The sequence below is a fragment of the Malus domestica genome, chromosome 16, assembly GCF_042453785.1.
Source record: "Malus domestica chromosome 16, GDT2T_hap1".
Classification (NCBI taxonomy): domain Eukaryota; kingdom Viridiplantae; phylum Streptophyta; class Magnoliopsida; order Rosales; family Rosaceae; genus Malus; species Malus domestica.
Genome location: NC_091676.1, coordinates 37,632,466 through 37,657,656, shown reverse-complemented (window position 1 = coordinate 37,657,656; position 25,191 = coordinate 37,632,466). Strand labels below are relative to the sequence as shown.

Genomic DNA, 25,191 nt, shown 5'->3' with positions numbered 1-25,191 from the left:
TCTCGGGGGCCCAATCGGAAGTGTACACTGCCGAAATGCTTGGTTTGCAGTTGGTCAAGTGGCAGCTTGCCGGGACACTACTGGAGAGGTTCTTTGTCTGCCCTTGTCCTACTTCTGGACACCTCGTCTAGGGCACGTTGCATCTCAGTGTACTGAAAGAGTTGATTCACTAAGGTCGTCTGCTGTGCAAGGGTGCTCGTCAACTCCATTACTTGTTAAGACAATTGTTGTTCCCCATTTGGGTTGGAAGAGCTTGGAATGAATGCATCTCCTTGAGCAACAGAAGTGTGGTAGACTATGGGCGCGAGATTTGAGTTGAGGAATGTCAAATCCACGGAGAAATATGGTGAAATGCCCTCAGTTCAATCATCGGCCCAGAAATTTGAAGTTAGGACGGTTAAACCGGCCTTGGACTAGTTTGGGCAGCTTAGAATGTCACTGGAGTGGGCTGGGCCACGGAGGTGGGCTGCTCCACTTGCGGCACGGTTGCGCGTTGGGCTTGGGCTTGGCTCGGATGTGTGCTGGGCTCGAGCCGGGTCGACTCACCTAGGCCTGTGTGGTTTGAAACGGCACTGCTTGGGCCATTCGGTCTTAGGCTCGGCCTTGGAGTGGACTGGGTTTGCGATGACTTTGGGCCCGCTAGGTTTGAGCTGCTGCTTTTGCTACAGCTGCATGATCCTGGGTTTGCTCACCGTGAGCCTTCTTGCGCTGGGCCGAGCTGGGTTTCTTTGGGGAGCGAGCCTGCATGTTTTAGGCCGTGTGCTGAGCTTGGGCTCGCGATGCTAAGGCAGCAGCTTAGGTTGCTTTTTGCACCTGGGCTTGCTGTTCACCATGGGCTAAGGACTTGCCAAAGGTTGCCATGGTGGTGGTTGCTGTGATGGTGCCACTCCACTTGTTGTCGCGTTGAGCCTCGTGGATCACCATGGTCTTAACTCTTGAACGTTGGAATTTCCGTTCATCGTGGTTTCCGAATCTCTTGCCATTGTACTTTTCTTTTACATTTATTCAAAGAATTTTTGTATAAAAAGCTCTAGGAATAAGAATGTACGAAAAATCTACGGATGAACAAAAAAATTAGAAACCTTGAATGCGAGAGTCCTTTTTGAGCGTTTGATCAAGACTCTCAATGAAAGCACCAATTTGTGGATGCAAATTTCCGCCTTCTTCTTCTTGGATAAAATGCACCTGCAAAACAATTAACACCTTAGGTCAAGGCCAAGAGACTCATGCGCCCACGATGAATGGGGGGGCTTTGGCCGAAGAACCTCTGATGCCAAAGTTAGAATTTGAGGGAAAAATGTTTAGAGAAATTTGAAGAATTTTAGAAGAGAATTGAACTTAGGTTTTTTGGAGAAATGAGGGCTATTTATTTGGAGAAATAGGGATCGGCCACTTATTGTGGTACTGTGAGTGTAATGGTAATCAATTAATTGGGTAATTAATCAATTAATTTGCTAATCAATCCTAATTTGAAAAGAATAATTGGGGGGTTACCCTTGTGGGGAGGGAGGATTTGATGAGGATTGATGAAATAGGTTTTGAATAAATACCTATTTTGATCACCTTTGACCTTGATTGAGTCGTTATTGTCCGCAGCTTGCGCGTGGGAATTCCGGTATACATCGAGGGTAATTTTAGCTTTTTTACCCAAAAATCCATGTGTCGCCTTCATAATTTTCTTGATTATTTTTGCTCCACAACCACGAACTTCTTTACTTGGATAGGTTGTTTCTTTTGAATTTTTATTTGAAAAATTGTATATTTAATTAAGTTTTTCATTTTTACATTTAAAAGTTGTAAGAATAAGGGACAGGTTTACATTACGAATGTTTCATCAAATTTGACTTCCCCCCTTGTAATAATAGGTGCAATTAAAAATAGGAGTGAAATGCGAATTTGGCAACTACGATCTCGTTGCGACTTGGACCCCAAGAAAATCTTAAATTGGGTTTTTGAAACGGTGTGATCTAGAATTCTGATTGAGATCAATTACAAAATTACTCATGTACCCCTAACATATGACCTCGACCACATACGCCAATGTCCAAGTTGCACCCTAAAAACGTAAAGGACGATAATAAATATAAATGTATATAATTAAGAGAATTGTTGTTGTTTTTTTTTTTTTAACAAACGATAATATTTGCATTAAAATAAGAGGAAGTGAGTTAAGTCTCACAATGGGTTAGCAATAATATGGTTCAAATTCGCCTTTAACGAGAATCAAATCTAAGACCTCTCACTACTAGTGAAGAAGAATATCACTAGATCGTAGTAGTACGTGGCAAGAGAATTGTTATTAGCATTCTAAAATATTTAATTGTGCACTTCAAACTTTCTATATTTAAAAAAGAAAAGAAAGTTTTATAAAGTGTGAATGCACAATTGAATTTTTAAAGTATTAATAATAGTTTCCATAATAATCACATATAATGTATGGATGAGTCAATTAAACCCTATTAGTATATGGATGGAATCAATTAAAATAAAATTAATGTGTGGCCGGTGGCCGGCGAGTTCCAATATTTCAAGGGTACATTAGTCACAACGCGAGGGAAAATGCATGGTTAGGTTAGATAATTGGAGTGTTATCGGTCATCCGTTAAAAATCCACAGGTAACTCGTTTCAACCAATTAAGAAAAAGGTTAAATTGATCATTTTAGACTATTTAAAAAATCTTACTACAATAGCCATAGGATTTAATCTCAACCCTAAATCCTTACCATTGGATTTTTTGATACACTCTCAGTCTATATTATTTCTTTCCCAGGCCAGAGTCCAGTAACAACTCTATTTGTATTCTCTCTATCTTGACACTCGACGCGCACTCTCTCTCCAAGTCATTAGCACGACAAATGTGTATCTAATCTCGCTATCTAAGATACCACCACACTAGTAATGAATCACGATCACCACCATCGACTCCGCCCATAATCCAATGCAAGGTTGCGAATCGAGATACAAATTCCCATTTAACATTCATATTTGACCACTAATACTCCCAAAAGGTAATTTCTTTAATTTGATTGTTATATTTTCCGATTGAAGAAGAAGTTAGGGTTGTGTAGATTTAGGGATTGTATAATTCCAAATTAGGGTTTGTAAAATTAGGTATTTCATAATTAGAATTTAGAATTTAGGGTTGTCAACTGACACAACCTGTGTTATACAGCTTTGATATTATATGTTTTTATGTTTTAAAGTAATATTTATGTTACAATGTGGTATGTAGATATTAATTTAGTATGACTTTTTTTATTTGATTATTTATTGAAATAAAATATATTTTATTTAACTAGTAATGGGTCAAATCATATTATCTATTAATTTTAACAGGTAGAGTTTGGGTCAGATCATATAACCTTTTATTTTAAAGGTTTGACACTACACGATCTGTTAAGATATACTGATATAGGGTATGTTACGAAAACGACACGAACACAACAAACACGACACGATCGTCACTCTTTTGTATTTTATTTATTTCTTTGTTGCATTTTTAATTCTTAAATAAACTTGATTTTTATAATAAACTCAAAATAAAGCCACTAACTTCTTTTTTTTGTTTTTTTGTTTTTGTTTTTTTATAAAGTAAATACATTAAAGAACAAAACCTCTAGTACAACTTGTTCCAGCACAGTCAAAATGAAAAGCATGAAAAGCAACTTTAGGAATGCAATGGTCCCAAAAGTGAGTGTTAGAGATAGACATGCCGAAATGAGCTAACTTCTTTACGTGGACGAGGTTGTTTCTTTTGAATTTTTATTTGAAAATTATTTCACTTATTTAATTCAGTTTTTCTTTTTACTTTTAAAAATTGTAAAAAAGGGGCATTTTTGGTATTATGAATGTTTCATCAAATTTGTCATGATGGAATTGAAAGAGTAACGCTCGGTTAACTAAATTTGTAGATTAAAATTGCAGTATTATCAATAAAAAAATAAATACGGAAATCAATACTTAAATAATAATCTAATAATCAACTTTCATATTATTTAATTTACAAAATTTAGTTTGCGGATTTAGTCTTCCTATCATTATCCCAATTAAAGTAGGAGAAATGCCAATTTGGCAAATACGATCTCATCCATCCAACCTCATCATACTTGCTCCCCAAGGAAATCTTAAACCGGATATTTGAAACGGTGTGCTAAAAAATACTGCTTGAGGTCAATTACAAAATTAATAATGTTATATGACCTCGATCTCATCTAAGAATATGCATTGTCATGAAGTTGCACCGCACCCGACGATAATAAATAAGAATTTTTTTTTAATAAACGATATTATCTATATTAACGGGATGAAAGAGTGGGCTAAACCTCATAATTGGTTAACAATAATGTGATTCAAATTTAATTTTGGCAAAAATCAAACATAAGACCATTTACTTACAAGTGAAGAAAAATAACACTAGATCCTAGTACTAGGTGGCAATAGAAATAACATTTTAAAAATTTAATAATGCACTTCAAACTTTCTATATTTGAAAAAAAAAATACTCTTATAAAAATTGCACAATTATTTCTTATTGGTGATACATAATTTAATTTGCAAATTTAATTTATTAATTTAGTGTCTCTAACATTACCCTTAATATATAAATGAGTCATTTAAATTGAAATTAATGTGTGGCTGTGGCCAGCAAGTTCCAATATTTCAAGGGTACGTTAGTCATTACACGAGTGAAAATGCAAGGTTTGCAAGGCCGTGTTTGGCAAGCGTCCATCAGGATCCCGTCTTTTTTGTACAGCCATGAACAAGAGACGACGTGTCACAATTAGAGCCATTCATCTCCACCACCGAACGGCTCTACCAGCTCATCAATTGCGTAGGCGACAAGAGAATATCAGTAAATTACCTAATAATCAATTGAGACTTGGGTATATAAACCCTGACACAGATCTCATGAGAAACCATAAACCCTAAACCCTAAAAAATCATCACACGCATACCTCACAAAGTTACAAACAATTAAACAAACAAACGCTAGCTACATCTTCTCTCTTTGTCTACATAATATGATGATGGCGAGCCGGAGACACGCGGCGAACTCGATGGCGGGCACAGTACGGCTGTTCACCACTGCAACCGCTGCCAATAAGCCTCTGATGGCTGCTGCCGTTCATCTTCTTCCTCTGAATTATCTTCATAGCGGTTGTGGTGGTGCCCTAGTCCGGAGTGCTAGCACCAGTGCTGCAAATGTGGACGTGGCTGCAGAGGGTCATAACACTACGGCCCCTTCCGCTGCTGGCCACGGCGGTGGTAAGGATGATGAGAAGACGATCACCAGCTACTGGGGTGTGGGACCCACCAAAGTCACCAAGCAAGATGGAACCGAATGGAAGTGGACTTGCTTTAGGGTACGTACGTACGTATTAGTAGTGTTAATTCTCTTTTGCTGCAAAATAGAAACATATATATACAAACCATTTATGTTTGTTTGTTTGTTTGTTTGTTTATTTGTTTAATATTGTGAAATAATAAAAATACTTGATATTTGATGCAGCCATGGGAGACGTACAAAGCGGACGTCTCGATAGATCTGAAGAAGCATCACGTGCCAACGACTTTGTTGGACAGAATGGCTTACCGGACCGTCAAATCTCTCCGATGGCCTACTGATCTATTCTTCCAGGTATACATGGGGTATATATTTGGTTCTACTACATATATACGATATTCCTTTCAAATAATCAAATAGGTATAAAATCACAATTTCGATGATAAATTTACAAGTTATAAGGGTAAACTCTAACTCCATTCCATATGAATTTTGTTCCTTCGGTTTATGCAGAACAAGAAATTTCTTCTCCCTTCTTTCTTTTTTAAAGTTCATCTCGAGTTTATTTTCCTTTTCAAATTGACTGGAATTTTAGTTATTAATCTTCTGTGTACAATCATATTCACATCTTTTTTTTCAAAAGAGAACGACATAAGTCATATTCTGGTCTAGGAAGAAAGGAGTTGATGAATGTTTGCACTGCAGAAATTTTTTTGGTTTGCAGAGACTTGAAACGAAAGAGACGAGGGGAGAGAGAAGGAGAGAACGTGATGAGGAAATAGAGGGGAGGAGAGAGAAAAACGTTTCCCTTAATAATTTGTTTAACTCACTTTGGATTTAATAAAGAAAATTAATTAACTTAATTAGATTAAATCTCTACAATTAAAAGTAAAGTAATGCTAGGGAAACTAAATTTGTAGACTAAATTTTGTAAACTAAATGACATAGAAATTGATTATTGAATTATTACTTAAATGTTGATAAACGTGCTCATTTCTTATTGGTGACATGTAATTTAGTTGCAAAATAAGTCTACAAATTTAGTCTCCTTAGCATTACTCTTAAAAGTAAACAAATTTAATGGTTTAGAACTTGTGTAAAAAGGAGGCAGATTCTCTGCCCTCCCACTTCCCGTGCCCTCCTGTTTGTGTGGTCACGGTTAAGCCATATCAACATTTTATATTACTATTCCATTTTGTCTTATTATCTCTATAAAAAAATAATATAAAACGTTGACGTGGTTTAACCGTGACCACACAAAACAGGAGGGTACAAGAGGGCATGGAAAGTGCGAGGACAGAGAATCTGCTTCCGTGTAAAAAATATGATGTCACCGTCTTATAGTACCCTAATTAAGAGAATTGATAACACAACGACTAAAACTAAACAGTAAAGTGTGGTCATCATTTTCCAATTGTTATTAGTACTAAAAGAAAATCATATTTGCCTCATTATTTTGTTTTATATATCTTCATTAAAGAGTGACAAATGACTTTTTTCTTTTACGTGAATACTTTCTTGAATGTTTTAATCTTTATAGTGATTACTTGGGTATATGCATGCCTTTTTCATAATTAATTGTTCTCACAAACATGGCATCCCATGTCTGCCTTTTATTTTCCTATTTAACTAATTACATGATTTCTCGATGAATCAATTTATGTCTAAATAAAATTTGTTTGGCACTTTCTATCATGGTGAATCCGTAAATTTCTTGATTTTATAATAGTAGAGAAAATATTGCTATAGAAAGTGTGTTGCTCAAGTTTTGGTGCTCCTATATTAGGATCAACTGTTAATTAGGGTTTTTATTTACTTTGATTTATAATTTCTTGTGAAATAATATAATGCTGGGTGGGTGGGTAATGGGTATATACAATATCAGAGGCGGTATGGGTGCCGAGCAATGATGCTAGAAACAGTGGCAGCAGTTCCCGGAATGGTAGGAGGGATGCTGCTGCACTGCAAGTCCCTACGGCGGTTCGAGCACAGCGGAGGGTGGATCAAAGCTCTGCTGGAAGAAGCCGAGAACGAGCGAATGCACCTCATGACATTTATGGAAGTAGCTAACCCCAAGTGGTACGAGCGTGCCCTCGTCTTTGCGGTTCAAGGCGTCTTCTTCAACGCCTACTTCGTAGGGTATATGGTTTCCCCGAAATTCGCTCATCGAATGGTTGGGTACCTTGAGGAGGAAGCAATCCACTCGTACACTGAGTTCCTCAAGGAGCTGGATAAAGGGAACATAGAGAATGTGCCAGCTCCGGCGATTGCCATTGATTACTGGCAGCTGCCACCCGACTCGACTCTGAGAGATGTTGTTGCGGTTGTTAGGGCGGATGAGGCACACCACCGCGATGTCAATCACTTTGCATCGGTAATAAGGATTAACTTGTTTAAATCGATTCGGTTGTTCTTGCTTGATTAGTTTCAAATTGGTGTTTAATATCCTTATATGTGCCTTGAACTGCAGGATATACACTACAATGGACGGGAACTGAGGGAATCACCAGCTCCAATTGGTTATCACTGATGAAATGGCACTGTATTGCTTTATATAACAAAAGAAAACCAACGAAAAATCCAAAAAAAACTTCTCTTTTTAATGAAAAGTCATTTTTAAAGGTATAGTGAATAGTACCAAGAAAATGTATAAATATGGTTTTTTATTTAAAAGTGAACAGTACCAGAAGTGTTTTGTTAAAACTCCCTTATTACAATGTACAATTTCAGAATCCCAAATTTCACATGAAAATGTAGTATCAAGATGCACTTCTCGAATCGACACTTTGTACCTCCAAGTTGAGACATTTTGTATTTACTAGTTTGGAATTGGTAAATGCAAATGAGTTGGATGAAGATGACTAACTATTCTACGGGAGTGTCACAACCTCATACTCGTGGGCAATTCTAAGAGGTGATTGCTTAGAAACCGGCCTGTCCTCGGACCACAGCTCCAAATTAACAGTTCCAGTTCCCCAATGGATTAGGCACTTGTAAACTTGGCTAGCATCAAAGCGATTCACAAGCCCCAACCCAACGCATTTATCGATGAGCATCCATTCACCTGTCCAAAAATAACGACGAATTTTTTTTTATATCAGAGGTAAGTTGCAGCAATTCATGATACAACTCCGAGAAGAGTGAACTCAAAACTTTTCAAAAATGATTATTTTCAGCAGTTGAGCTCTACAGTCGTGCGGTTCATATAATGAATCAGCTCAGTTGTAGCCCAAAATGTGATAAATAACCATTCAGGGAAGACATCACAAATTTCCTCAGATATCTCTTTTCAAACTCTTATGTTGCAGTGACGATCTTCTAATATCAATTAGTGTCTAAGTAGGATCTAAGAAAACCAGATTTAAAAGGAGACTGCATTTGATAGAAAACAATGCCCCGTTGATAATTCGCGTCATCATCTCCACACACATTTGAGCAAGGGAAAGAATGATAATGGGGACTAATCCTTTTGCTCCACCTTCTGAAACCTAGGCAAGACTTGTAAACCACTCATTTACCCACGTCCATTTAACATGACCGACTACAAAGTTGCACTGTGTCCTCAGAGCATGGTGGAATATCGAATCCCATGGTGTGGTATGAGTTTCATGTTGCCTCTTTCCAATAGTCTAATCTTTCGGTTTCGGGACAATCCTTGTCAAAGTAAAAAACCTTAATAACCTAAATGTTTTTATGAATGTAATGACATAGAAAGCAAGAGGAAAAAGGAACAAGAAATGCTAAGAATCCCAAAATTGTCTTCACTTCTCCAGTCACGTTGAGATCCTATGTTCTTAAACTAGGCAAGGCCTAAAACCCATACTTAGCTAATTTTCTTCTTTGTTGATTTGTTCGTACTCAAATTGTATCTAATATTATTGTTTTCCACACAAAACCCTCTGGAAGTAGAACATTCAAAATCAAAGTGGTATAGTCCATACTGTGTTGTTAGTCGTTTACTTAAGGGATCAAAAGTAGTTCTGCATCTTCAGTAGGATAATAAAATTCGAATGTCACTTTGTAATGAAGGTAAAAACACTGCAAGAAAGATAGCATTACCATTAGGCAGTAAATCCCCTTGAAACAACTGCTCATCGGATTCAGGCCAAATTTCATGCTTTGACCCATCGATGGCTGTAAATGAGACATAAGATTCTGTAGGGTGCAAGAGGGTGAACATTGGGTGTACTCTCAGGCAGACCAGCCTGCAAAGAAAAAATTACAAAACAAATTATGCAATATAACTTATATATTGTTTTTAAAAGGAAACCAAATTTTATTGCAAATGACAATAAATTAAAAGGCATAGAACTAAGAGGGGACAATGTATACAAATTTTTTACTGGTTATATGTTTGTGTGTGATTAGAGATAAAAGAAAAGGGATGGGAAATTGTAATTTGGAACAAACCTTGAATATCCACCAGAACCAGCACCAACTTTGCATGCTATAATGCTAGAGTCAATTCGGAAAACCTTGGGATCATTCTTTGGAATATGTAACTGTCGTTGGAGAACCAAACCACCCCCAATATCACCTTCTAACAGAATAGATTCCTCCTCTCCAGCATGCTCAAGATTCCGTCTGCATAGAGATTTGACAGAATAAAATGGAGCTACAAGAACTATCAAAATGTAAGGTTCGATATACAGATTGTGGATTCCTAACTACTGAGAGTACATACATGCACATCTGTACTTATATATGTATATTATTACCCTACCCATATGTATCCATTTACTCCCTTTATTTTTACTCGATCAGATTTAAAAAAAAAAAAAAAAAAAAAAAAAAAAAAAAAAAGGGATCCTTCATGAAGATTCAATGTGGCTCAAACTCTCACATATTTTGCAATGAACATAGAATGACGTATTAATTGATGGAAACTAGATAAAACACAATAATATGAAGTGAGGTGTAAAGTTGTGGTTTCACCCCTTCTTTTTTGCCTAACGCAAGAGCTTCATCGTACCCAGTGCACAAGGCTCCCGCTTTACGCAGGGTCTGGGAAAGGTGAATGTCGGCTAGCCTTACCCCCATTTTATGGAGAGGCTGCTCCCAAGTCTCGAACCCGAGACCTACCGCTCATGGGCGAAGGCACTTGCCATCGCACCAAGTGCGACCTCTTTGCCTAACGCAAGAGCTGTCTAGGATAAAAAACGACCTAATATTTTAAATTCCTACCGGTTAACAAAATCTTCAAAACCCAATGGGATGTTTGAGGCTCAAAACTAAAGGATTATTTACATGAAAAACTTTCTAGTTTGACTACAAGAATGTCTTTGGGAACTAAAGATACTTATGGCATAATGATTAAGCCTATTGGCTAAAAACCCCAATATTTTATTTCAGTAACTCACTCTGTAACATTGTATTCCTCAGTACATCCAGCAGAGCGGTACTCAGTACCACTATACTCTTCATACCCATTAATGTCAACTCTACTGTGAAGCCATTGTGTCCCTGCAATCACCACATGAAAGTATCAATCATAAGAGTATCACTAAAACAAAATTTAGTCTATTCAGCCTCATCACCCAAAAATGGGAAGAAAATGACTTAAACTCAGGGCGGGTTTAGAAATTTCTTTGATAGATAACGCCTTTGTGTAACAGAATAGACTCATGGTAGCTAAAAATCTCAGTCATTGCCAAACTACAAAATACATAGCAAACCTCATCCCTCACTTCAATATTTATCACTTCATGACTAACCCTCGTGCTCAAAATTTCCTAGCCTTTTGAGGCTATGGGTCAAAATTATAGGGTGGCCGATATGGCAGAGGTTTGTGCAGAACAAGAAAATTGGACTTTTTGGTTTTTTGAAGAAATTTATGTGAACATAAGAGATCAAGGAGTTTGCCACACTAGGGATTGTTTTGGAGAATATTCAGGTTTCAGCACATAGTCCACACTAGGAGTTTGCCACACTAGGGATTGTAACTTGTAAGATATTTTTAATTCTCCGTGTAATAACTGAAAGTAGACCCTTGCTGTGTTCCAGCCTGCTAAAATGATTTGAAAGTCCACTCCTAAGGTTCGCCTTTTGGCATGAATCGTATCTCAAAGAAGAGCAAACATTTGTAATTAGTCACAAACAAGAAGACCCAATATTTATCTTTCTCCTCATTGGTGTTATTAGTGCAAAAAGGAGGTTCATTTTAAACTCACTTAGTTTTACATTCTCTATGTTCTTTGGGGCTGTGGTGGCGGTTGGTTGAGGTTGCAGGGATTACTTGGGCTAAATTCTTAATTCATTCTTAAACATTCATTGTGAAAAGTATGTCTTTTGGTGGTGGAAAACTAGTATTTTGTGGAATCGTGCAGTGGTAGCTGTTCCTTGGGTAATTTTGTTGGACAGAAAAATAAATCTATTTGATAACTAGTGGAGTGAAGTATGATATCCACCATGAGTACATGAATATTGGACAATGGTTTATTCACAAGTTAAATATATTTAGCGACCATATAAATAAAATACATTCTACATATATTAATAAATAAAAGATAATCGTAAAAGTACTACCTGAAGGGCGGTGCATCATGGAAATAATTCTACCACCAATCCAGGGAACGACTTTAATATCCCAATCACCACCTTTCAGTTCAATAGGAATCCTCGAAAGTTCTATTCCTTTGTGCGCAGAAGTCACTTCCGCATCTGGAATAGGCTTGGCAGTTTCTACATTAACAATTTAAGATGCATTAGTCAGGAGCACTGTCACTGATACATGCATTAATCAGGAACATCCCAATTTCAGTCTGCTCAATGATTGGGACCATCCATTTTTTAGGTCCTGTACTAAGGATCATCCTTGCCCTTGCTTTATGAAATCCAGATGGTTACATGAGGCCTACTTCATGCAATCTATTTAGACAGTTTCAGAGAAGTTAATTATAGCTGAAAACTAAGTGGCATTAGCAAAACTTTAGCTACACGTTGAGGATAATATGAGACCGAATAAAGTAAGAATAGAAGTGTTACCCAAACGAGTTCGGTATTGCTTCTCACTAGTGGAAACCAGCTTCCCAACTTCCTGTTCTGAAGGCATTACAATTTGAAGAACCTCTCCATCATTGCCCCATGTATCAACCTGTTTGAGGGATTCAGGATTGATATGGTACTTTATTAGCACAAGATAGTCTCAGACACCTAATTGGTATACCTCCAGAAAAGAAGCCATACCATTGCCCCTCCACCAAGCAATAATTGCACATGTAGCCGACGTTTTGGCCTCTTCCAAGATCCTTCAGTTTTTAAAACTTTAACGGTAACAGTAGAAGATTGAAGTTCAGCAATATAGTGTGTCAACAAGAATCCACCATTCATGAACTCGTATCCATCACCATCATCTTCATAGAGAACACCTTTAGCTTTCCCTGTAAATAATGAGATCATTCATAAAGCTTCTAAGTGCAAAGTTTTTACTACAAATGTTGAAAAACAAAACCTAATTGTAATTCTTTCCTAATAAGAACTGGTTTTATTAAGAAAAACGAGAAGAACTGCAAAACACATGGATTATGGACTCCTCTTCATGTTGTCAAGGCCTTAGAGCTATCTCCAATTGAAATTTTTTATGGTTCTAGTGAACATAATTTTTATTCAAGACGAGATACAACTTTTGATCAATTAGTTAGGCAAGATTTTCAAAATTAGGTTGTCCTAATTAATCCTTCTGGGTTCAACCTCATAATTTCTTATGTATATTATAATGGATAGGTACATACCAAGTATGATAAATCATTTGACCTCAAGTACGGCAAGACCACTAAAACTTGAAACTGTTGATGTTACTAAATAACAACCAAACAATCCAATTTTTTCGGGAGGAAATTGACAGAACACAATTACCATCTTCATCTAAAGCCACAAGGAGTGTCAAGTCTTCTAATTGATCAGATTCGCCAAGATGCTGATGAGGAGGACCCACGGGAATAATTGCTCCACCTTGCAAATATAAAGCTGGTAAATCCTGCAATAACCAGAAGAGAATGAAAAGAGAAACAAAGAAATGAGGTGGAAAGTAAATATTAAGACAAAATTGGAAACTTAAACATATCAATATGTACGGTAATACATACTGGATGTGAATCACCAAAATCAAAACTCAACCAAATTCCTTTGGGCAATGTGAACTGCAAACTATCCATCCCCTGACCAGGCTCAGTGCTGACCATGAAAAAAAGGATGTCAAAACAAAATGTGAGGATCATTTCTAATCAATGAAATTCCAAAACTGAATCCCCTCTACACCATCCATGAATTAAATTTAACCAGAAAGCATTCACACATCAGGTTCAGAGGGAACAGTAATAAATATATAACTTTTTGTATATTTCCCAATGATGGAAGCAAACTATAAGGTGGAAATAAAAAGTCAGGAACACAAGAGTGATAGAATCACATCCAACTGAAGCAGGAAAGGAAGTAACACTTAATTCTAACCAAAATCTTTGGTAAACTCAGGTCTTAGTTCTCACAACAGAAAATAAACAATTTAGAAAAGATATTGCAAGCACATTGACTATTGCATGATGCATATAAATGTATTGCATGAGGCAACTGTTCTGCAAAGTTGTTTTTCTATATAAATGAAAAGATTTCCTAATAAGAAGAGGTAAAACAGAAGATTGGTAAGCCTTTTTTTCTCAAAGATGATGTCAAATTCACTATCGGTCTGCTAAAAAGCACAAGGACAGACTACAAAAACCATAGAAGATGGAAGCTGAACAATAAAAAGCATAATGTAAAATGATTTGGCTTTTTATCTTGTGGGAAAAGTGCGAGAACCTGGCAATGACTAGAAGTGGACCCAACAAAAAAGAATTCTCCAATTTCCTTAAGCTGGAGTCCTTGAGATCTACACAAGCATTTGACAATGTAATTAGCTGCTTAAAAAGGTGATCAGGTCCAATAGACAATTCAACAGCATAAAAAACCCACCAGCAAAAAATGTAGGACTTGCCACTGGAGTGCCTGTTGTATGAGCCATATAGAAGAGAGTGTAAATATGTGGTAGAAGACGGTAGCGCCTAATTAATGCCAAACGGCATACTTCTTCACACTGACATAAAATTGAAATTAGTTCTGAATCATGGTAGGCACAAAACCATCCGTAAATCTAAAAACACAAAAGCACAAATTAAACAAGCAGCAGTGGATTGCAACAAACTGAATATCATTTTCTGCATGATTGATTTCACATGAGAGTTGAGGTAACGTCATAAACTGAAGTAAAACAGAACATACGATCAAAGCACTGAAGTAAATTTGGGCATCAAAGTTGCAAGATCAAAGTACAGGGTATCTTTCTCTCCCGACAGAAGCATGCTCTGGACTTATAAAAGAACATAGATTGGAGATGATACTTGGCCAAGGTGGTGAGACACTGCTGCTCCATGGAGGAGAAGCAGTTTCATTTCTTCTTTTAGCATTATAGAGTGTTTACATTTTTACATATTTTCAAAAGGCCATGTGTCTTTTTACAGTTTGTTATCTTTTTATTTTCTATGTGGTGTAAATTTGGCATCCCTGTCACAAAAATGGGTCCCACACAGCAGGTAAGGGTCCAACTAACTGAGGGTTGACATCACATGGTATCCAAAATTTAGGTTTATCATTGCAACGTTTTAAAGTTTAGGGTGCAAAGTGAATTTCAGTGACCATTCAGGTTTCGATTGTGAAATTGAATGCTCTTTAGAGATTCTTTGTGCTGTTAAGATTGTGTACCTTTTATCTACTGCTGGATTCTTTTTTGTACGTTTTTGAAACATTTTATCTATATATAATTATTATATATATATACACACACACAACACACGTGTGTGTATATATATATATATATATATATATATATATATATATGTATATATACATATACATGTCTACAACTCTATATATATATATATAACATAACAGTATATGTAGAAACCACAGAAGCATTAGACTTTTTAGGGTTTGTCAACATAATTACGAGTATATAAATTGTTCCAACTTCCTTACAACAACAACAACAAAGCCTTTTCCCATTAAGTGGGGTCGGCTATATGAATCCTAGAACGCCATTGCGCTCGGTTCTGTGTCATTTCTTCCGTTAGATCCAAGTACTCCAAATCTTTTCTTAGGGTCTTTTCCAAAGTTTTCCTAGGTCTTCCTTTAATCTTTCGACTCTGAACCTCTGTCCCGTAGTCATATCTTCTAACCAGAGCGTCAGTAGGCCTTCTTTGCACATGTCCAAACCACCGTAACTGATTTTCTCTCATATTTCCTTCAATTTCGGCTACTCCTATTTTACCTCGGATATCCTCATTCCTAATCTTATCCTTTCTCGTGTGCCCACACATCCAACGAAGCATCCTCGTCTCCGCTACACCCATTTTATGTACATGTTAGATTCTTCACCGCCCAACATTCTGTGCCATACAGCATCGCCGGCCTTATTGCCATCCTATAAAATTTTCCCTTGAGCTTCAGTGGTATACGGCGATCACACAACACGCCAGATGCACTCTTCCACTTCATCCATCCAGCTTGTATTCTATGGTTGAGGTCTCCATCTAATTCTCCGTTCTTTTGCAAGATAGATCCTAGGTAGCAAAAGCAGTCGCTCTTTGGTATTTCCTGATCTCCGATCCTCACCCCTAACTCATTTTGGCCTCCATTTGCACTGAACTTGCACTCCATATATTCTGTCTTTGATCGGCTTAGGCGAAGACCTTTAGATTCCAACACTTCTCTCCAAAGGTTAAGCTTCGCATTTACCGCTTCCTGAGTTTCATCTATCAACACTATATCGTCTGCGAAAAACATACACCAAGGGATATCATCTTGAATATGTCATGTTAACTCATCCATTACCAATGCAAAAAGGTAAGGACTTAAGGATGAGCCTTGATGTAACCCTTCAGTTATGAGGAAGCTTTCGGTTTGTCCTTCATGAGTTCTTACGACAATCCTTGCTCCATCATACATATCCTTTATAGCTTGGATACATGCTACTTGTACTCCTTTCTTCTCTAAAATCCTCCAAAGAATGTCTCTTGGAACCCTATCATACGCTTTTTCCAAATCTATAAAGACCATGTGTAAATCTTTTTTCCCATCTCTATATCTTTCCATCAATCTTCGTAAGAGATAGATTGCCTCCATGGTTGAGCATCCTAGCATGAACCCGAATTGGTTGTCCGAAACCCGTGTCTCTTGCCTCAATCTATGCTCAATGACTCTCTCCCAAAGCTTCATTGTATGACTCATTAGCTTAATACCTCTATAGTTCATGCAATTTTGTACGTCGCCCTTATTCTTGTAGATAGGCACCAAAGTGCATAAAGAAACATGGAGCTGCATAGAAAACACACCCAAAACCTAGGTTTCCAAGTGTTTTATTTTGTAAGTAATAAATGATTAGAAATTAAAATCATAGGGGCACTACACAAAAATAATTGGAAAAACTAATAGAGTAGAAGACATAGCTGGAGTCCTATATGTATAACAGTTATTATCTGGTTTGAAAGAAGATTATCTTACTCCACTGTAACGGTAAAGTGGCTCAACCAGATGCACCAGCCACCATAAATAAAGGGATAATTCAGGAAACACAAAACTTTTTCATAAAGCTCAAGCAGGACAAACCTCTTCCCCAAACGACCAGGGCTCATGGTCAATCGTGTCCATTTCAGAGTGCCCACGGCAAAAGGGAAACATAGAACCTATACCCATCCACCGTCCAAAGAGCTTGGGTGTTGCATTTCCACCAAAACCACCAATATCAGGCCCTGATAGTGGCTGACCACTAAGTCCCTGAAAACAAAGTCAAAGTAATTACAAAAAGGGTAGGACAAAGATGCTCAGACAAACTTTTTTTTTTATGTATTTTGGGTGGGGGTTCATCCCCTTTAAAAATAATTCAAACCTTTGAAAAATCTCAAACTAATATTGTCATTAAGACTGAAGGAAAAAAGAAGAAGGAAATATTAAGAGCACGGATGTGTGTGCGTGAGAGAGAGAGAGAGCATATGAAGCACAAATAAGAATGTAGCTGCCAATAAATATAGCTTATCGAAAGAAAATACTTATAACAGAAAGTCTAGAGAAGAAGAGTTGACCATATATATTTAAATTCAACCTTCTTTTGTAGATATGATCTGTCATACAGAGCACACATGGTTCTTGTACAACAAACCAACTATAGATGAACAGGCAAGGAAAACAAATTGAAGTCTGCAACTTTGCTATAGGTAAACAGTGAGTAAACATACCAATTGAAGAACCATGGAAATGCTCATATGGAGGTGCTCCCAAGTTGAAAGATTATCTCCTGTCCACGTTGCAGCATACCGTTGGCTACCACTAAATCCAGCTCTGGTGAGAACAAAAGGGCGTTTTTTTTCATTACCCAGCTTCATTCCTTCATAAGTAGACCTTGCCATTAGCATGCCATAGACCTAGAATGCAGAAAAATCAGCAAACTGAAGCTCAGAAGTTTTGCACATATAGTATTGGTGATACAACAATGAAACAAAAGACATTCACAAACCAGTACGGCTCATTCGCCTACCAGGATGCCATAAGAAAGGGATGTTCAAAAGAGTTGAACCTAAAAGGCTAAAACTAACTGTGAAAAGCACGTAATATGAAGAACACAGCAGTAAGGTTGAGTAAATTATACATTGTGATAGTGTGAATGATTCTGACACCCTCCAAGTTCATCATCCCCCTTATGAATATTGCTCTCGGGCATCGTTTTTGTGACAGTCTGAAAAAGGGAGCAAGGAAAATAGATTCAACACCAATGAAAAAACTGCAAGGCACAATAAACAATTATAAAGCTACCTTAAAAACAGCTGGTTCATTCATATCATTCCATATTCCGTCAACACCATTTAAAGTGAAATCTTTGACTAAATTGGACCACCAAGATCGAACTTTTGCCTGTGTGTAGTCTGGAAAAACACAAGGCCCAGGCCACACGTCCCCTGAAAATGGAAAGAAAATCTTAACATGGTAACTTATTAGGTTCGGTTTCTATTTCCATTACATAGAGAAAATGTACCAACAAATGGTCTTCCATCTGCCCTTGAAATCCAGACATCACTTTTACAACCACTATCATAGACAAAATAACCATCTTCCTGTTTTATCCCTGGGTCAAGCATCCAGATGGCCTTGATACCATTTTGATTTAGACCCTTTACCAATGATTTCGGATCTGGAAAGCGCTCCTGAAAGATATCATCAAAATGAAATTGCTTTGTAAGGAATGAAACTAAGAATCCATTGTGTTTATAGGAACAGAACAATGTTCCTGAAAGATATCGTCATGATGAAATTCTTTTGTAAGGAATGACAGTCCAATGCCCATTCTGTTAATAGGAAGACAACAGCTTTATATAATAACAGGAACAGTAAACATATACAGTGAACCAGTAGTCCATAGAGGGATCACTAAACACAACCACCACAATGGGCAGGCAATACAAACATTGAACAGAAGACCAATAAAATACAGCCAAACAACCTGGACCATAAAAAAATACACAATGGGCCTAGGAAACACTCCTACAGTCTAACCTTGATCCATAAGAAATTAAATGCAGTCCCACTGTTATCCACAAAATTATGCCATTCTTTTAGCCAAACCACCCGAAAGAACTGTTGGTGTTTACTTTACTTCTAGAATGAGAGTACTATTCTAATTTCCTAGGCTCAGTTTAATACAAATACATAAGTGTAGGATTGAGAAGTGTCTCATACTAGAACTATTTGACTTGCTCACGATCTTGTCCATTGTTGATTGAGCCAACAATGACAACATCTGCGTATGTCAGTCCATAATGAATGGCAATAAGTTTCTCATCCAAAATAAAATAAAATAGATTCCACCAGAGCGTTCAAATTAGCCCACTCTTAACTGTTCATGATGGTGTATTTGTTAGAAGAACATAATAAAGGACAACTTTCAACGCAATTAGAAGTCAAGCAACTTCAAGCAACCAGTTTATGCAATTCTTAGTATAGTTCGGTAAACTTACTAGTGACAGTACATGTATTTCTGAAGAAGACTATGCTTGATTTTTGGAGGCTTTCTCAGAGAATTAACTTTTTCCTTCACGATGGGGTTGAAGTTGGAGCACGTACGAGGTTTTCCAAGAGTAACTTTACTCACTAGCTGCTTGGCTTAGTTGTTTTCTTATCAATTATGTATCATATAATTTTATATGCTGTTTATAGTCTTTTCTTAAATGGTCATGTGACAGTCGTGTGACTTTTTCAGTATTCTGGGAGGACTGCTACTAAATACTTGTTTAAGCAGTCAAGGGCAAGGATGTTACCAGACTTTGTATTCTTTTTTCCCCTCAGAAACATCAGAAAGATTCCCTTGGGATCTTTTCCCTGGAACTCATCTATCTAGCTACCGACTTTGATCCTATTTCTCATAGCTTCAGAGGTTGAAGTCAATAACAACATCTTAATTACGATAGTACGCTACAGATGGCTTCAAATGGTTAGTTTCAGTCAATCATAAAATGGGACATTTCATAGATGTTGTTCTGTAACTTTAATTCTTTTTTATTTTTTTGTCTTTTCAGTGCATGTTACTAGTTTCTCGTGTGGTTATTAATGCCACAGCTACACACCAACAAGCTACACTTATGTTTACACTTCACACCACATAAGTTGCGGGTCTGACAAGCAATTAAATATGTCCATGTAAATTCTCTCTACATCTCCAAAAGTAACATAAAATGAGACGACTCACACTAGAAGTAAAAGTCAAAGACATCCAGAAAAATTCCACAAATGAACCCAGTCGAAACGACTCATTCAAAATAGCACCAAGCTAATCAGAAGACATGATGTGATGGAAACCACCCAATGTATAGTCACTAATAAAGAACATTTAAGGGAAAGTATACCTTGTCAAAAGTGAAACAACGAAAGCCATCCATGTAATCAATATCCATCCATATGACGTCACAAGGAATACCCTTCGCTCGAAATGTTCTTGTAATCTGCAAGTGTAAGCCGGTCAATGATCATGCAAATTGATCACATGCTGTAGAAATTTGTACTAACTATATGTGTCAAAGAATTTACATAACTATGATGTAAAACTGGTGAGATTCTAGTTGTCAAGCTCATTTATATGTTGTCCGTATCACCATAAACAATTGATGGCATTGTATTTGAAAATGTATTTGACGAAACATGTAACCAACAAGAGAAAGTGAGAGAAAACTAAGCATGGGTGATAGCCTAAGAAAGAGAGAGAGAGAGAGAGAGAGTTTTAACTTGAGATATTTTTTATGAACCTACCTCTTGAACTTTCTTATCAGAGTCATAGCTCCAACGACATTGATGATAGCCTAAGGACCACTTTGGGGGCATAAATACAGTCCCTAGTGAGAAAATTAGCAACAATAAAAACAAATACACTAAAATTAAAAAGAATTATCAAAAGAAATCACATAACATATAACTTCTGTCATATACCTGTGTTCTCTTCAAAACTCACCACATTTAGTACTTATATTATTAAATTTATCTTATATTACATGTATATTAGACGTCAAATTGAAATTATGAATGCTAAGACAATTTATTAAATGTCAATGCAAAATTCAGCACTAGAAGACTCGTACAACTATCAAATTATCATAATTTGTACAAACTTAATTATAAGGCTCTTCAACTGGGTGTACAATCCTACAGTTCGGTCACATTTTAGTCAAAAGAAAGAGGAAATGAAATAGACAGGAAGAAAACTTGAATCATGAATTAGTACCAACAAGCACTTCCCCCTTTACTTTCTATATACGTGTGTGTGTGCATATATTGTATGGTTCACTTTGATAGCATAAGAGAACATGGTAAATAGTTAAAGAACTTACCAATTACATGTGATAAAGATATCAAAACACCATCAGGTGAAGCAAATGGACCGAATGTAACGACCGGATAAGAGGATGGAGCAATGAACTGTATCATCGATTCTTTCCTCAGATCAATCTGCTCATAAGAAAATACAATTAATCAAAAAGTAGGTCAATAAATTTACAAGTTTAACGTTCACAATTTCACATATAAGTTACACCAAAAGGGAAGAGATTCAGATGTCATGGCACCTCACAGCGCCGTGTTGTATCAGCAAGAATTCCTAATGCCTCTCCAGTTGGAAGAACAGCCAGCACCCAAGGATGTGACTGATACAATGATGTAGTTCCAGGACCATAGCCCCATGCATCCGTGTTCCAAGTAAAAACCTTAAATCAAACAGAAGTACAAAATATTTAGGAGAGGGGAAACTTTCCATGGATGGACCAACAAAAGTGACTTACTCTTTTCCCTGTTCGCTCAAGTTGCCCACTAACTTCCCCAGTTCCATAGAAAGAGGTCCCGGAAGGAAGCTACACCAGAAGCAATTCTATCACGTTAGTTGATGCATAGGGGAATTCTCACATTGCAAGGGCAATACACTTGTTAAGAAAACACAAAAAGAAATAGCTAATAATAAGAGCACCAAATGCAGTATGAAAGCCCATTGCTGACCTCAAGTTTGACAATCTGCTGCCCCAAAAGGCATTCGAAACTTGGGACATATGAAGGTGTGTTGTGATTCATTATTGGTGTTTCTCTATCCTTGCTATTAGTAAAAGAGACACTAGGATGTGCTGCATTTCGATCATTTGCAGAACAATCAAATCGGAATATTCCATCCTCAACAATAGGCTCGAAAATCATAGCTCCTGACGTGGCATCTGCAGCGACTGCCTTCCCTTTGTAATCAGCCATTTTAGATACCAAACATTCAGTAACCAACCTTTCAGCAGACCTCTTCTTTCTGCATGCCAAAATTTTCACCGTAAATCTTTCAGTAATGATCAAACTCCTTGCACGAGAAACAACAATATCCTAAGGGAAAGTGCATTTTTGAATCCAACAGTTTACTCCACATCTTTATGACAAAATACTGAAACAAAGATTACTTAATCATTTTGGAAAATACAAAACAGAGAAATTTGAGTGTGCTTGTATCCTTTGAGAAAGTATCACAACTCAGCTACCACACAATTATTATAAAATGGTGCATTTCAATATCTAGATGTACATATATGCAACCTTTTTAATTTTCGCCTGGACCAGATGAATTAAAGAGGATAGCCGACCCCACTTAGTGAGAAAAGGCTTTGTTGTTGTTGTTGTTGTTGGACCAGATGAATTAAAGAGGATCAAAGACAGAAATTAACAAGGATGTGTGAGAAATAAAAAGAGGTGTGTAGATAGCACACCCCATATGCATATCTTTTAAACCATTTCTTGATTTATACTCCCCACCCTTGGCCTTGCGAAGGGAAATGTCATTTCTCGTATATGAAAATCTACGTCTACCATAAGAAAAATGAAACTTTAACGAAAAACTCTGCTACCGTTTATTTTAACGAAAAATCATATTTTTACGCTAAAAAATCAATCATGGACTATTCACTTTACCCTTTATTTTGTCATTTTCGTTAAAACTCAAAATTTTCAAACTATTTTAATTAGTTTTCCTTAAGGAAAAAGATTAAAAGATAAATTAAAAAGAGTTTCTAATGCTACATACACATTAAGCTGGAGTCATTGGTTGCCATTGAATATACCAAATACTTACACTGTGGATTGGAAATTTGGAAGGATCTCGACATGGAAATTGCAAAGAATCACTCAGATCATCATATTTGATCCTTAATTACTACTTAATTTGGAATTCGGATTGCATTAAATAAAGTGACAAGTAATAAGAACCTGATGGTGATGATCCCAAATTCAAGAGCACGGAGGTTCCTCAATCCGACCACCGCAAACGGAGAAAGAGGATGCCTCAGAGCGAATTTCGATGATCCTCCTCCGCCACCAACTACACTGCCACTCACTGCTACTCCTACCTCTCCCATTTCTCACCGCACTCCCTCATTTAATACTTTATTATTTATTTATTTATTTATTATTTTTGTGATTGAACAGGCAACTTCCCATTGGGCCTTTGGGTCCTTGACGACAATGACACATGCGCTGCTTCTGGAAATGCGAAGCTCTCCCGTGAATCAACAACATATCTGACACCTTATTTGTCGTTTTGTATTCGCAACCCCGAATAAGTAACTGAGAGATGACACGTATGGGATTCTTTTAGGAGCCTGACTCGTAATTGGATCACAAACGAATCGGAGTGACAAAAGGGTCTTTCCACTTGAGCAAAGTTGAAACTCAATCAAGTGTTTTTCAAATGATAGGATTCGGAATAAAACAATTGGTTGGTTGATTACTTAAATACCCTAGAAGAAAACAAATTTTACTTTTCATCATTGAAAAATGTGAGGGTAGTTTTGATGTTAAAAGTTTCATCTCACCTTCTCCTTAGGAATGTCATCTCATTGGTATATATGTGGTTGTTAACTCAAAATTTGTAAGTTAACAAACTAGAACAATTAGTCTTTAATGGGCTCGATTTTAAAGCTATAAATGAAATGAACTCAAGATATAGGTGGTTCATCCCTCAAAACTAGGCTACATATATTGTGTTGCTCTAAATATATGATTCAAACGTTACAAATGACGTTTGATTAAAGATTAGTATTCTCTTTCTTCTCAATCGTCCTACCCCATTACACGAGGTTCCCACTCCTTTATGTAGGCCCTCAATGAATCCAAAAAGCCTTGGGCTCATCTATTTTTACCTTTCTAGCATTTAATGCGCCACCTACATTGATTGGTGTGCTGACAATATTTTTGCCCGTCAGTCGATTTCAGTAAGGAAGTGACAATTACTCAGTCGAGATTGCACATATTTCTTGATCATTATGTGCCAAGCAATGTGCTCTGCCTTGACTAGTCAACGATCCCTCTTCCAAGTAGTGGCCCAACTATCTTTATGTCTTGTCCTAGACTTATGCCACTGACTGGTGATCGACACGTAGCCTGATTGGTGTTTGGGTAGGTCTGCTCCTAAAGTTTTCTGTCGTAAAGTTGCTAGTCTTCCCATGTGTCCTTAACGGTCGGAAAGTATTTTATGTTGCTTAGTTGAACCAAACTCGTGTTCGATTGGCTATAGCGCTAAAAAATGCCTCATTCTAATTCGTTTGGGCCTTGGACTTCCTGTTCTTTTTTTAGACTTTGACCTTTATTGGGCATTTTGTGGTTTTTTCCCTGCAAGTACTATTTTGAGGGTCAAAAAGTACCCCGCATTAACAACTCCCCCAACTCCTCGTTCAATGGTTCCTTCTTGGGCATGGAGTTATAACAGTCGATCGGACCTCAAAACAATTAATGGCTGGAAAGAGCACCTTGGGCGCTTATTTCTTATAGAGCACTCCAGGTCGAATGGTTTGTCTAGTGCTTGGTTATGTCTTGTCGTCGTTTCATCTAGAAAAACGATTGGGCATGTTTGTGCAAATGGTATACGTGTCAGTGATAGATTGGCAGAGTGATCGAGGCGCCTTTGCATCGATGCATTACAGGGCAAGCGTGGCTTTATGCACCGTGATGTCTCTTCACATCTATTGGAACCAAATTCGCATACATTCGTGGACGGAGGCGAAATCCAATCAGAATAGCCCATGATCTTCGGTAATGGGGTTGATTGGGGGTGTGGTTGAATCTGAATAGGATTACCAACATATCTCCAGGAAGTAAAATCAAACAATGGATGTAGTTCTAAGAAAGAATGGAGTTAACCATCTTTAAGGAATAGCCTATGGCAGGGTGCTAAGAAGATGAGTTCTCCATGGATGTGTCTACACGCAGACGGTGGTGTAAGGGCCTCTCTATTAGCGATAGAGAGAATATGTATGTCTTGTATAAAATAATTGACATAGAGAAAGATAGATGTGGATGTCCCCTTGATAAATACACAAGCTAGTGTATT

The 25,191-nt window shown here is 37.2% G+C and overlaps 2 protein-coding genes across 2 annotated transcripts; one reads left to right on the top strand and one right to left on the bottom strand.

Annotated features, from left to right (window-relative positions):
- The first annotated feature begins 4,906 nt into the window (after positions 1 to 4,906).
- On the top strand, positions 4,907 to 8,063 carry LOC114823167 (ubiquinol oxidase 2, mitochondrial-like). The gene is made up of 4 exons (XM_029098567.2): positions 4,907 to 5,364; positions 5,511 to 5,639; positions 7,171 to 7,659; positions 7,756 to 8,063. The coding sequence occupies exons 1-4, from the start codon at positions 5,023 to 5,025 to the stop codon at positions 7,813 to 7,815; spliced, it is 1,020 nt and encodes a 339-aa protein (XP_028954400.2). The 5' UTR covers positions 4,907 to 5,022; the 3' UTR covers positions 7,816 to 8,063.
- LOC114823166 (uncharacterized) lies at positions 7,932 to 23,385 on the bottom strand. The gene is made up of 23 exons (XM_029098566.2): positions 23,073 to 23,385; positions 21,837 to 22,128; positions 21,626 to 21,694; positions 21,413 to 21,550; positions 21,179 to 21,296; positions 20,604 to 20,686; positions 20,204 to 20,299; positions 18,340 to 18,508; positions 18,120 to 18,262; positions 17,956 to 18,042; positions 17,546 to 17,731; positions 16,920 to 17,087; positions 14,232 to 14,352; positions 14,079 to 14,148; positions 13,370 to 13,457; positions 13,140 to 13,260; positions 12,471 to 12,664; positions 12,270 to 12,378; positions 11,811 to 11,966; positions 10,646 to 10,748; positions 9,696 to 9,869; positions 9,345 to 9,490; positions 7,932 to 8,349 (listed from the first exon to the last, which is right to left on the bottom strand). Exons 1-23 carry the CDS (start codon positions 23,219 to 23,221, stop codon positions 8,156 to 8,158), a joined length of 3,174 nt encoding a protein of 1,057 aa, XP_028954399.2. The 5' UTR covers positions 23,222 to 23,385; the 3' UTR covers positions 7,932 to 8,155.
- Between the last annotated feature and the right edge of the window lie 1,806 nt (positions 23,386 to 25,191).

Bases quoted from the DNA above. Each gene is read 5' to 3' on its own strand.
- LOC114823167 (XM_029098567.2), top strand. From the start codon at position 5,023: ATGATGATGGCGAGCCGGAGACACGCGGCGAACTCGATGGCGGGCACA. The intron at 5,365-5,510 runs GTACGTACGTAC...TATTTGATGCAG, and splicing joins GGAAGTGGACTTGCTTTAGG to CCATGGGAGACGTACAAAGC. The intron at 7,660-7,755 runs GTAATAAGGATT...CTTGAACTGCAG, and splicing joins ATGTCAATCACTTTGCATCG to GATATACACTACAATGGACG.
- LOC114823166 (XM_029098566.2), bottom strand. From the start codon at position 23,221: ATGGGAGAGGTAGGAGTAGCAGTGAGTGGCAGTGTAGTTGGTGGCGGA. The intron at 22,129-23,072 runs GTTCTTATTACT...TTTGGCATGCAG, and splicing joins TTTGGGATCATCACCATCAG to AAAGAAGAGGTCTGCTGAAA. The intron at 11,967-12,269 runs GTAACACTTCTA...TTGTTAATGTAG, and splicing joins GCAATACCGAACTCGTTTGG to AAACTGCCAAGCCTATTCCA.